Source organism: Epinephelus lanceolatus, chromosome 11 (assembly GCF_041903045.1).
Source record: "Epinephelus lanceolatus isolate andai-2023 chromosome 11, ASM4190304v1, whole genome shotgun sequence".
Lineage (NCBI taxonomy): Eukaryota > Metazoa > Chordata > Actinopteri > Perciformes > Serranidae > Epinephelus > Epinephelus lanceolatus.
Window position 1 is genome coordinate 27,003,685 of NC_135744.1, and position 12,116 is coordinate 27,015,800.

At 39.7% G+C, this 12,116-nt stretch overlaps 1 protein-coding gene across 1 annotated transcript; it reads right to left on the bottom strand.

Moving 5' to 3' along the window:
- slc22a6l (solute carrier family 22 member 6, like) lies at positions 1 to 8,273 on the bottom strand. The gene is made up of 11 exons (XM_033649660.2): positions 7,802 to 8,273; positions 7,180 to 7,699; positions 6,994 to 7,097; positions 6,625 to 6,779; positions 6,346 to 6,514; positions 6,087 to 6,210; positions 5,874 to 5,989; positions 5,564 to 5,778; positions 3,416 to 3,524; positions 1,476 to 1,679; positions 1 to 502 (listed from the first exon to the last, which is right to left on the bottom strand). Exons 2-11 carry the CDS (start codon positions 7,582 to 7,584, stop codon positions 415 to 417), a joined length of 1,689 nt encoding a protein of 562 aa, XP_033505551.1. The 5' UTR covers positions 7,585 to 7,699; positions 7,802 to 8,273; the 3' UTR covers positions 1 to 414.
- Between the last annotated feature and the right edge of the window lie 3,843 nt (positions 8,274 to 12,116).

Here is a 12,116-nt window from a genome sequence, read left to right on the forward strand (position 1 = left end):
TGCATAGACGTTGATTTTAATGAAAATATTTTTTCTTCACAAATAAAGGATTGTATAATAAGAAGCTATAAAAATACCAGTGAAAGGAAAGCATAGAGTTAAACCTGTAGAAGGCTTATACATAGATATTCTTTTTTAAAAACACAGACATGAAACATATAAAACATAATTGGCCCAAATTCAGATTAAAGCTACTGTATAACAAACATAGGTCTGATTTCTGTTTGTTTGTTTGCAGCTATTCATTTCACTGTATTGACCTATTCAAGAATAACATTGCAACTCCATTTGTCCAGCAGTCATACAACACAATAAACTCTTATGTGGAAATCAAAGACATAAACAGGCTGGAGAAAAAGCAGTACCCACTCTACTTTCATTAACATGTCAGCGAAAACATCAATTCAGATGCCCTCAGGCAGCCTGCTTCAGGAGGTTCGCCTCAGTGTCTTGCAGGATTATCGCTTCCTTTGGTGGCTTTTTGGAGTTTCTCCCAGTTCCCCTGTGGTTAAAATAGAAAATGCAAATAGGCTATGGATAAATCTGTTTTCTCTCTCTGTCTGTCTTCTTCAAGTGTCTGCCTTTTTCCTGAGTGAACCATGATGATGGACTTAGTGTAAATGCCTGACCTAGAACCCACCTGTGTACTGTTTCTAAAATGTATTGTCGGCTACAAAAGGAATGCTTAGGGTGCAGATTTCAGGCTATGATTCCCTTAATTTAAAGGAATACTTGACCTGCAAAATTGTTATATCTATATCAGTTACTTACCGCATTTTATCTTGAATTCACAAATTTGTTTTTCTTGCGTGCCTCCAAGGTGATTGGAGAATCCAAAAAAGGCAAACATTCTTCATTAATGAAAGTAAACTGGGTCCATGTTTAACATCAGCAAAACTATATCTAAACATCCATTTACAAACTGTCACGCAACTTCTGCAGTAAAATCCAAGTTTCATTTATCCAGTTGTACACTCAGTACTTCTCAAACACATGCATTTTTGCCATAACATTAACATTAAAAATATGTCTGTACAAACTTAATTCAGAGCATCACACTCAGGTCTGCCACTCTCAGGCGAAAGTGCTTTATATCGTAATAAAAATGCATGTGTTTGGGAAGGACTGGCCATACGACTGGTTAAATGAGACCTGGATTATACTGCACGAGTTGTGTCAGTGTTTGCAAACAAATGCTTTAATCTAGTTTGACTGTTGTCAGACGCAATCCCCCTTTACATCAATTCCTGAAGGATGTTCACCTTTTTTGGATTCTCCTTTCAGAGTGGAGGCATGCAAGAAAAACAAAGTTTTCTTCACAAATTCATTATAAAACATGGTGAGTAAGTGGTCATTTTTATGGGTTAAGTATTCTTTTAATCTACCATTAGCTCTAGTTCCTGATGGGCTGCATATTATTTATGTTTTGATTTGGGGACAAGCAGAGAATATATGAAGAGGCACGTCAATTTTACCTCTCCTCCACGTCTTGTATTGTGTCAGGGAGGGGTGAGCCAAGTGTTTCAGGAAGAAACATTCCAGCCACTCCGCTGAGAATGGGAGCTCCTCCGTAGATTAAACCCGGTATCCAAGGTTGGTAGTCACCCAGGAGAAGCACCATAGGGGCCACCATGGCTCCTACACGAGCCATCATTGATACCCAGCCCATGCCATTCTGACTGAAAGACATGACAAAAAAAGAAAAAAAAACAGCCATAAGTACACTCATCCTTAAAACAGTGATTGGTGGTGATTGTAGTGTAGTATGAATACATAGGTAAACTGGTATAGGTTTAGAGAAGGGTTGGGAATCAGCAGAAGATACGATATCATCACCTTACTTAATTCACGATACAATATTATCACAATTTTAAAAATGTGCTAAAATGTAACGCGATATATGGCGATGTATTACTTTTTCAATAGGGGTGTAAATCACCTGCTTCATCACGATACGATATTATATCTATTTGTTTGGATGATGATACGATGTTTGCCGATATCACAAAGTCTGTCACGATACAATTTCGATTCGATTCGATTCAGGAGCCTGCGACCGATAGGACGCAATATCATATGCCCATCAAACACAATCATTTACATCAACTCACAAAAACAACTAGAATATGATTTGACCATTTTATTTCTGAGCTCTTCCAGATATCAGGCATTTAAATGAAAAACAGTATTCTTCTGTAACAAAAAATAATAAAAAATAGACCTATTCACTAAAATGGTGACACAGATGTGCTATGGGAATTTCAAAATAAAGATGTATCTTTAAGATGACGATATGGATCGATGTTTTCATTTTGCATCGATGTAATTGGATCATTAATCAATGAATCGATGTATCGATGTGGATCGATGTATCGTTACACCCTTATTTTTCAAATGTAAATAATGTCTCCAAACAGGACCTTTTTTTGCAATAAAATGTATCTAGTGGACTGAAAAAGCAATCAATTATATTATATTATTAGGCTACCTGAAGTTTAATTTGTATTGCTAATATTAATAATCTATATAATGTGTTACAATGCGATATTGCCAGACAAAAAATATCGCGATACTATGCTGTATCGATTTTTTCCCCACCCCTAGTTTAGAGGCCCCTCTTTGATTTACTAAAACCATTGCTGAAGATGAACAGTAGATACCACATCAGAATGGTCAAAATTGGACATTGAACTTTTTTTAAACACTAAATTGAAAAACTCAAGTAGACGTTTCACAGAAAAAGCTATAATTCAGTAAAGAACGCCCAACTATATAAGATGCTTAAACTGTTGGCATCACATCTCAGATAAAGATGCCTTCTTCACAGTCCCTGGAGCCTCCAGAAAATGGTATAGCAAGCAAAGACATGCAGTCAGCAGCGCTTCTGCTGCAACACATTCTGTGAACGGGAGAGGACAGCAAATAATCACCAGACAATGTGTAAATAACAGCTAAGGGCCAAAGTGATATTGATCAGATAATGAGCAGAACACGATGAGCTGCTGCTGCTTGTAGTAAAGTCCTAATAAATTCCACAAACACGAACTGAAAGACCTCAGATTTTTCGAAGACCTTGATATATTAGTCGTTTAAAGAACATTTGAAGGCAAAAATTTACGTGTTACAAAACAAGCATTAGAAAGTGGTCAGCGAGTTTCTAATGGTATCACTGTTTAGCCATGACATAATTTGGGTAGAAGGTCACTGTTTGAAACCATTAATCTTTATCTACCCATCTGACCTCTGACAATGAACTACAGACTAACAAAACACACATCACACAACCAACCTATTTCTGTCTCAACACAAAGTAAACTCAACTATGCCATGTCATTTGGACATTGACATCTGATTTCCTCAAACACAAACTCAAAACAAACTCACGGACACTCAGTTTTTGCCAAGTAAGACCTACCGAATGATGGTTGGGTACAGCTCTCCAGAGTAAAGGTAGCAGCAGTTGAAGGAGGCAGCGAGGCAACCTTTACCCATTACAGCCATACAGGTGCGCACAGTCTGTTTATCTGCACAGGAGTGGAACATGCATCAGATCACTGTGTTGTTTCAGCAGTATATTATTTAATTTGTATGCATGTGTTCTGGCAAGACTGTCCCCTCAAAAAACTGACCCCACAGGAGGTTTTTACAAGCAGCTGATTACAACCCATATTTACGTATATTGTTAGGCAGCGACCTTTAGTGGGCGAAATAATTATGATGGGGGCAAAAAAGCAAGTCAGGTGATGTGTATATAGTGTAAAGAGTGACAAAGTCTGGTTGAGGAGGAGGTCAGGGTGGATGGATTGGTCAAACAAACGCAGGACTTTGACTCAGGAAGACTGCTGTTTGTGTGCCAAAGAAAGCCAAAGTCAACATTCAGTGATTTTAACTTGTTTACATACGTTTATTTACGTAACCTACTTAAGTCTCATATGTAATGCAAGTTAACTTACGTACATAACTTAAGTTAAAAGATATACCTATTTTAACCCAAAGCATGATCTTTTCCTGAACCTAATTTTGGTGCCTAAACCAAATCAAACTGTGACTTTTTCACAACCTCAACCACATGTTTAAAACAGCAACAGATAGGGACTTTAGAAAACGCAACTGTGGGTCGTATGAAGACTCATTTATATGCCCTTTACATATATGTTAATTTTAAATGTTGTAAATGTCACTGCCCCTGTTCTTCCATGCATACTTTATGTTGGCATATATACATCGATTAGATGGCACTACAGGGCAGAATCAAACATTTTTGACACCACAAACAAGGCGGCATTGCAGGAAGTTGTAATAATGTACCTTTTAACTAAGGCAGCGGTGAACCGTGAGGCCAAAATACATCGCGACATATGAGCTGTGTCTCAGTTCAGGAGCTGCAGCCTTTGAAGGACACCGCCTTTGCGGTTAAAGAAAATGGCCACTTTAGAATGAAAATACAGACAGTCCTTACTGACCCTCATGCCGACAAGAAGTCCAGTGTAGTTTTTTAATCCACAAAACTCGTTCGGGGTATCAGAGGATAACAGCTAGCTGGAATAACAGCTACACTTGAAGTGCATGGAACCCACACTTTGAAAATGTAAATAAAACTCTGCTAATGCATGTCAAAAACCTCATGATGGCTTGTCTGTCGTAATCCAAGTGCCCTGAAGCCGTGGCATGCAAAATTGACTTGAAAAGACGTAATTTACTCAACTTTTATAGCATAAATTCTTGCCACGTCCTTTGAAGCCCGCATCAGCCAAACCGATCATTCTCTGAAATGGAATGGTCAGGTCTGCGGAGGATTTCCTGGTTGAATCACCAATTAGAGAGTAAGCTAGTAGGTTAGTTAGCCCCAAATCATAGACCCAGAGATTGGTATTACATATATATTGTTTTATTTGATACTTGAGGAGATGATTCGCCCCTGGAGACACCGCCGAAATAGTTCAGGCTGACGGAGGACTGTTTTCAGGTAAATTTGTTAAATTAAGATTGTTTAGGCTGTCTGCTTTTAGCTAATAGCAATGTTACCAACAGTTAACCGTTAGCTAGCTACTTAACAGCTGTTAGTTAACTTAACTTAAATAGTGCGCAATGCATCTTGGGACAGGCTTGGCCACGAAGGATTAATTTGTTGCATCCTCCAAAGGCCAGGAAAGAATTTCTGGGCCTTTGAAATAGGACAGCCTTGGTTGTGCCAATGTGACGCAGTCAGTCTTCAGATGCAGGCTTTGAAGGCTGCAGCCACTGATTTGAGACACAGCTATGGACAGACAGTTCTTTTCACTATATTAAACATTCGGCCCATTGTCTTGTCCTATTGTCATATCTCACTTGAACTACACTATGCTGCCCCCACCATTTTCGGTGGTTCTACTTTGTTTTGTCCGTATCTGTAAGCTTTTAGAAAATGTGCACAAATATGGATGAATGAACGCAGAGTACAGACAGAAGGCTCTGTCTGTGTCCGTATACATATCTAATGCTGAGCATAAATAAACCCTAAGAGGGTAGGGACAAATGACCTATGCAGTTGTATGGGTTGGAGAATTTGTTAGTTTTAACATACCATTAGGTACCAGTAGGTTGATCAAAATAGTGATTCCAGCGATGATTAGAGCACCACATTGTGATGGACGCCGGCCAATAAAACTCATAGACACAGTTATAACGACTTTAGCAGGAATGTCAACAGCTCCAAAGATCACTTGGATTAAGTAGATGTCCACCCCAAACTTTTGCAGATCCATAGCAAGACCATAGTAGGCAAAGCTCGTTGATAGCCTAAGGTATGTTAAAAAAAATATACATGGTGTCACTGCAGTTTTATAGAAGGCACTTAAAACTGTCATTTGGTTTTTCAAGAGCGGGACATGTACCAGACAGCACTGAGGCAGACTGTCATAGTTCTCATTACGGGTGTGCGAAACAGATCCAGGACAGAGTAGGACCCTTGTGTACAGGACATCTCTTTCTTCATGGACTCCTGTAGCATCTGTGTAAAAAGAGAGAGTTCTCTCAATTCAGATTTATTTTATACACAGTTATAAACCGAGATTGTGCAATGATACAAACCTGCCATGTTCCCTTACTTTAATGTCGATTTTATCTCCCTCATCGCTCCGTCCGTTAAATTTGGCCACACTTTTAAGGTTCTTGATGGCTTGTTCAGGCTTATTACTCAGAGCCAACCATCTTGAAGACTCGTGAAACCACCTGTGTGAGATGTTTGTTTAGTTTATAAGTGCAATAACTATATCTACTGCTGCTATATCTACTAAAACTTTAAGCATTATTCAGTTCTGGTTGCAACCTTAACTTCTATATGCATGTGAGTTCTTGGCATCTCACCATGCAATGAGGAAGAAGACATAGAAGGGCAAAGACACAGCCAGGGTTAACCACCTCCAGTCCCGGATATAGTAGGCAATGACTGCCAGGAGCAACTGTCCTACTGTGTAACAGTAACCCGTTATTGTTCCCACCACAGTTCGCACACGAGTCGGAATCCACTCGACAACTTGAAATGATAGGATCACAGAACAAGAGATATTTTATAGAATTTCATCAGCATGCATGCAGACTGCGTTGTTTCACACTGATTTTACGCTATCCAACTAAATATCTTACTGAGTGAGAAGGTGTTGAGGCCCAGGCCAGACAGAGCCATGCCACAACCAAAGCGGGACAGGCAGAAGAGGGAGAAGGAGGTCGAGAAAGCAGCACATGTTCCTGACACTGCCATCAGCAGGTTAGAAATGATCAGGAGCATGCGTCGACCATATCTAGGAGCCAGGTGGATTTGCAAAGAGTGAGGTCAGACTATTGAATAAGTTAATATTTTTGAACAATACTGTATTAAGAAGTGGCAAGTTGTCTTATGAGATATTCTGTCATGTTTAAAAGTTACATAGATTACTGACTGCACCAGCTAATTGCCTTATTAATGACAAAATTCTACTATAACTGTAAAATTAGTTAGGGTAAGATGAACGTTACCGGTCTGCAAGACCTCCAAAGACAAGGGCTCCCACAAGCACACCTCCCATGTAGACCGTTTGTCCCATTTCTTTCAAAGGCCGCAGATCACACACCAAGTGCCACTGATAAAAATGTAACAGAATTTAACACACATGACAGGGAAAAATATACACATGTGAGAAGAAAAAAGATATGTAGTCCTACATCAGATATGATTGTGGAACTCATCGCAGTCATATTATAGGACCATCCATCTGTGCATCCCTGCAGATGAGCATCCAAACCATCCTGAGTGTCTCCACCGGCCCCTGAACCAGAGGTCCCATTCTTAGCCAGAAGGTGCCACTGTGGAGCAACGTAACGCTGGCACCTGTGGGGCTTCCCATTCTGGTCTAGCGGCACTGTGACCAGCAGCATTTCCTCTGGGCTCAGCTGGGTCTGGGAGAGGTTTGTGTGCGCGCTGCAGAAGTGAGGAGGCACCGAGGCTACAAAGTTCTGCAGCAGGTTGTGACTGGCCATCATCAGGACGGGCACGCAGAGAAGGAACACATGCAGGATCTGGAAGCGTCCTGTGCCCCCCACCTGCTCTAGGAGGTCACCAAATGCCATAGTTTTGCACAACCAGAACTCCACAAGGTGACTTGATGTTTATGGCACTAGATCCTGTTGTTGTTTGGTTCCTTGATTCTTGGATGTGCAAAAACAAAAAGAGATGTTCTAGCCCCTGTTAAAATGTTGAAGAAAACATCAGTTGCAAAAAAAACTAAACAGTATTTTTGTTGTTAGAATTTAAAGGTGATAATAATACACAATTTGAAAGACTTACCTGCTGAATTAATCTTCTCTTATTTCATAAAATATCTACAAAATACAGTAAGAATGCTGGCTCGCAAAGTGTAGCACCTTCATTAAAGCAATTAAGATGATACCTTCAATTCAAATAAAATCCTGGCAAAGTGTTCCAGAAAGTGGTCCTTTTCAAAAAAGCACAACAACAAAAAAAAAAAAATCAAGAAGTGAAAGTCATCTCGTTGCTGCAGTGTGTTAAAGCGAGTAATCGGCTCTCAAAATTCCAACGGCTTTTCAGAACTTTGGATTATTAGAAGTGCAATGTAACCTCTTGAGGTATTAGCAGCTCGTTCACTGAACACTGAGGTAGAATGCTGAGTCCTTACTGTGCAGGAACAATGTCTGGTTGAAGGGTTTCAGTGCAAGTGAGCTCCAGCATCAAGAGTGGGCACATAACTATGCTGAGCTCTTTCCCTCTTAGCATCGAGACGCACTCCCTGCCCTTTATTGGTTACTTAATATGAAGGACAGGGTGATATAGGGTCTGTGTGTGAGTGTGTGTGAGTGAGTGTGTGTGTATTTGCATGCACACTTTTGCATACACATTTGAGGTCAGCCAAACTAAGTTGGTTTCATTAGTTTTCTTTGTCAGTTTTCAAATGTTTTATTTGTCCACAAATGAGTACAAATAGGTTTATTGGATTATTTTATTAATTTGCATTTTAACAAATAAGATTGTAATACTGGAGTTATGGATCGTAACAAAAGAGAGATAGAGACATAAATAAAAATTTAAAAAAGAAATTAAAAGAAACATAAAAAGAGAAAAAAATTCAAATAAAATAACTAATCGCATAAATAATAGTTCATAGGATACAACTAATAACTGATAAGTTCAAGTCAGAGGATACATCATACTAACATAGGTAACAACACACACATACACACACACACACACACACACACACACACACATTTCTCTTTACAATTAACACTTGAAATCATTAGGGCACTTTCAAATGTTAAGGTAACCTCTGTGTTTACCGTGTTCACATCCAGTCATCAGTTGTACTTTACTGCAAACCAAGTTGGCCATTAGCTGGCTCCCCCAGTTAGTTAGCTAGCACTGTTGAGACGCGAGTAATGCAACAAAAAAATTCCTTTGCATCCAATTTGAGCACACCACAACAGAAAGGTCAGTGGAAATATTGTATCTTGTATAGACCCTTTTACTGTTAGTAAACAATATGGTGTTTTTTGGTGGGCGGGGCTTAGCTGGAAGCAAAACCGTTTTCCACAGACATCAGTTAGCACTAGCTAGCAAGTTCTGTTGGCTTGTTTTAGACAATGGAAGAAGATTAGAAAGTTAGCATTTCGGAGAAATCCAATATTTCCCTCAGTACCTCCCCAGTTTCTGATTAGGTGGACATGATAACCTTTAAAACACATAGCGTTATTGTACAATAGTAAATACTTTTTCCGTAACCTGATATGAAGTGTGCACTGCGCATGCGAGCATTTTCGATGATCACCTCCGTCCAGTCCTTTCGTCTTATCGCATTTAACCATAGTGGTCCTCGTTTTTGTTGATGGGCAGTGGCGGCTGGTTTGTGATAAAATTTAAGTCTTGAGCTACGACTCCCTCTATTATGGCTCCCAGTAAGACCACATTTTAAGACGCCTATGTAGCCTACAGCCCTGTGGTGGCGAATCGAGTCTTGCTTCCAGCTAATGAAATGACATCATTGTTATGTCAGCCCTTACCCATTACTCCCGTTGTTCTTAAAAGATGTGAACTTGATTTTGTTCATTTTTCCATTCAGGATATTTAATTTACAAGATTCTTCCACTGGAGTTTTCTTGTTATCTTCCATCAGTTCCTTGTATTTTGTTTAATTGATGCTTCCCTTATTACTTGGAGCAAGTGAGAACCTTTCTTCATGATCTCTTACTCATACTGCAGTCGGACGAGGGGGGATTTAATTAGAGAAATGCCAAAAATATTTCTAATAGAATTTTTCCAGAAGCCTCTTATAGCTTAAGATCACTGGATTAAAGGTAAATGAGACATTCAGCCAATTAAAAAAAAAAAAAAAAAAAAAATCAGAAAGTAAGTGTTTAACACATACATTGCAAAAGATGCTGATAAAAAATTCACCATGAAATAACTCCATGACCTCCACTGCTCCTTGGTCACCTTTGTGAAGATTTTGCAGTAAATAAGTGACTATGTGACGACAGTTCAGTCATCAATAGCTGTAGGAGCTCTGGCTCAGTCACGTTTTCATTGCCTGAGCCTTATGAAACAGAGCCAAGAATAAATGGTAAAAGTACAGCAGAGTACTCCAATTATTTTTATTTCACTTTTATAATGTGAGCACATGTAGCTAAAATCAGAGACCATTCTGCCTGGTTTTGTGTCCTGATGATTAGCTTTGAGGAATGTGCGCTTGTGTAATGATCAGCATGAGATGTCAGGCTGAATGAAGCTGCAGCTGCACCAAAGCACAACAATAAACTTTCAGTTTTTTCAGCTGCGAGACTCTGATCGAGGAAAGCTTTATCTTTTTAAAGTCATTAAGTCATTAAAGTCAGTCTTTAGGATGTTTTGTAGTTTGAGCCCTGAAAGCACGGGTATTTGACAAAATATTTGAAAGACTGAAGTAAAGACACAGAATCACATACAGACCTTCAAGGGGCTCTTTTTTTGGTGAGATTTGTTCAACAGAGAAACAGTAAAGTTGAGGGTGAGTTCAATGTTTTACAGAGAAGGTCAAGACCATGACAATGCTCTGAAACCAGCTGATATCTGTCCATTCTGGATTTGAATGAGTAACCAAAAACAGGAGAGCAAACAAGATAGTAGATTCTAGTACCGAGATCAGGTGTTCTCTCATGCAGTGCTTTGTAAGGCTGTGAAAAAATCATGTAAGAGTAGCTGTGGACAGAAATCAGAGTAGTTTTTAAATGGTCAAATTGACACCACTGGAATGGCATTGCTTCACTCATTAATTACCTGTAGTTGAACTGGTTTGGGTACAGAGACATGTGCATAACTCATGTTATCATATCATTACAGGAGGAACTCCTGTTAAATAGAGTTATACTGCAAAAGAGTAATTTAACACCAGGCTGAACTGATGGCTGTCACTTTAATTAATCTCAGCTCTTTCCTAAATGTTGCTTTCAGGAGCTTTGTGAACTGATCTTAAGAGAAAACTCTTAGCTCGGAACTTTTAGCCCCATTTTGGCTTAGCTCTGACGTACATGGGTGTTTTTCAAAACATTTTTCCTCCTTTGTTAAAAAAAGCATTGCTTTAAAAAAAGAAATCTCCATCCAAATGAAAATGCAAGAACACAGCTGAAGTGCTGTCAAAAGCACCTGAAACCAAACAGCTGCTATGTCCTCCTGAGACCTAAACTTTTGTTTGGTATGCATTTTTAATTTCTCCTAGCTGTTTGGGATTAGAAGGACTCCATAAGTATATATATATATATATATAAAAAAAAAACATTGTCCCAATATCCTCAAACGAATACTTCCTAAAAACAGCGTCTTACCTTGTTACTGCCATATTAAACTACAAACATTATTAATCAAGAAACTGGTATCAATGATAAAATCTGATAAGGGTTTGTACTTTGTCCACTTTTGTGTCAGGATCGGATGCAGACTGACTTGGCAAAGATGGCTGCCATCCTGTTTATACATGAATTACTATATTGTGCTCCTACTACCACTAGGTGGCACAAAAAAGTGCCCACGAATGAGGACAACAGGTCTAAGTTAAATAGAATGAATTCCAGCTCCTCCTGGGCGACCCCAAGGCGTTCCCAGGCTGGATGAGATATGTAGTCCCTCTAGTGTATCCTTCCCCAGGGCCTCCTACGAATGGGACGTGCCCAGAACACCTCTAACAGGAGGCATCCTGATCAGATGCCCGAACCATCTCAGCTGACCCCTTTGGGTGCAAAGGAGCAGCAGCTCTACTCTGAGCTCCCTCTGGATGTCCGCGCTCCTCACCCTATCTCTAAGGCTGAGCCCAGCCACCCCACGGAGGAAACTCATATCGGCCTCTTGTATCCGCGGTCTCATTCTTTTCATTCTCTCATTCTCATTCAGTTGGAGTGCATGATGGTTTTGAAGCCGACTCTACTCCGAAAGCGCAAGGGCAACAAAGGCTTTCTTGCAGGCGTCCGTGTTTTTTTTCCGACTTGTCCACCATTGTCAACTAGAATGCAAAAACTGTTGTCAACTCAGAGGTGACGTCATTCCCACTTCCGACCTCTGAGTACAAAACGAACACCCCAATTGATGGACCAGTAAATCAAAAGCTTTGCCTTCCAGCTCA

Coding starts and splice junctions, on each gene's coding strand:
- slc22a6l (XM_033649660.2), bottom strand. CDS start 7,584: ATGGCATTTGGTGACCTCCTAGAGCAGGTGGGGGGCACAGGACGCTTC. Junction 6,211..6,345: donor GTCTTCTTCCTCATTGCATG/GTGAGATGCCAA, acceptor CATCTCACACAG/GTGGTTTCACGAGTCTTCAA. Junction 5,990..6,086: donor GAGATAAAATCGACATTAAA/GTAAGGGAACAT, acceptor CTTTTTACACAG/ATGCTACAGGAGTCCATGAA.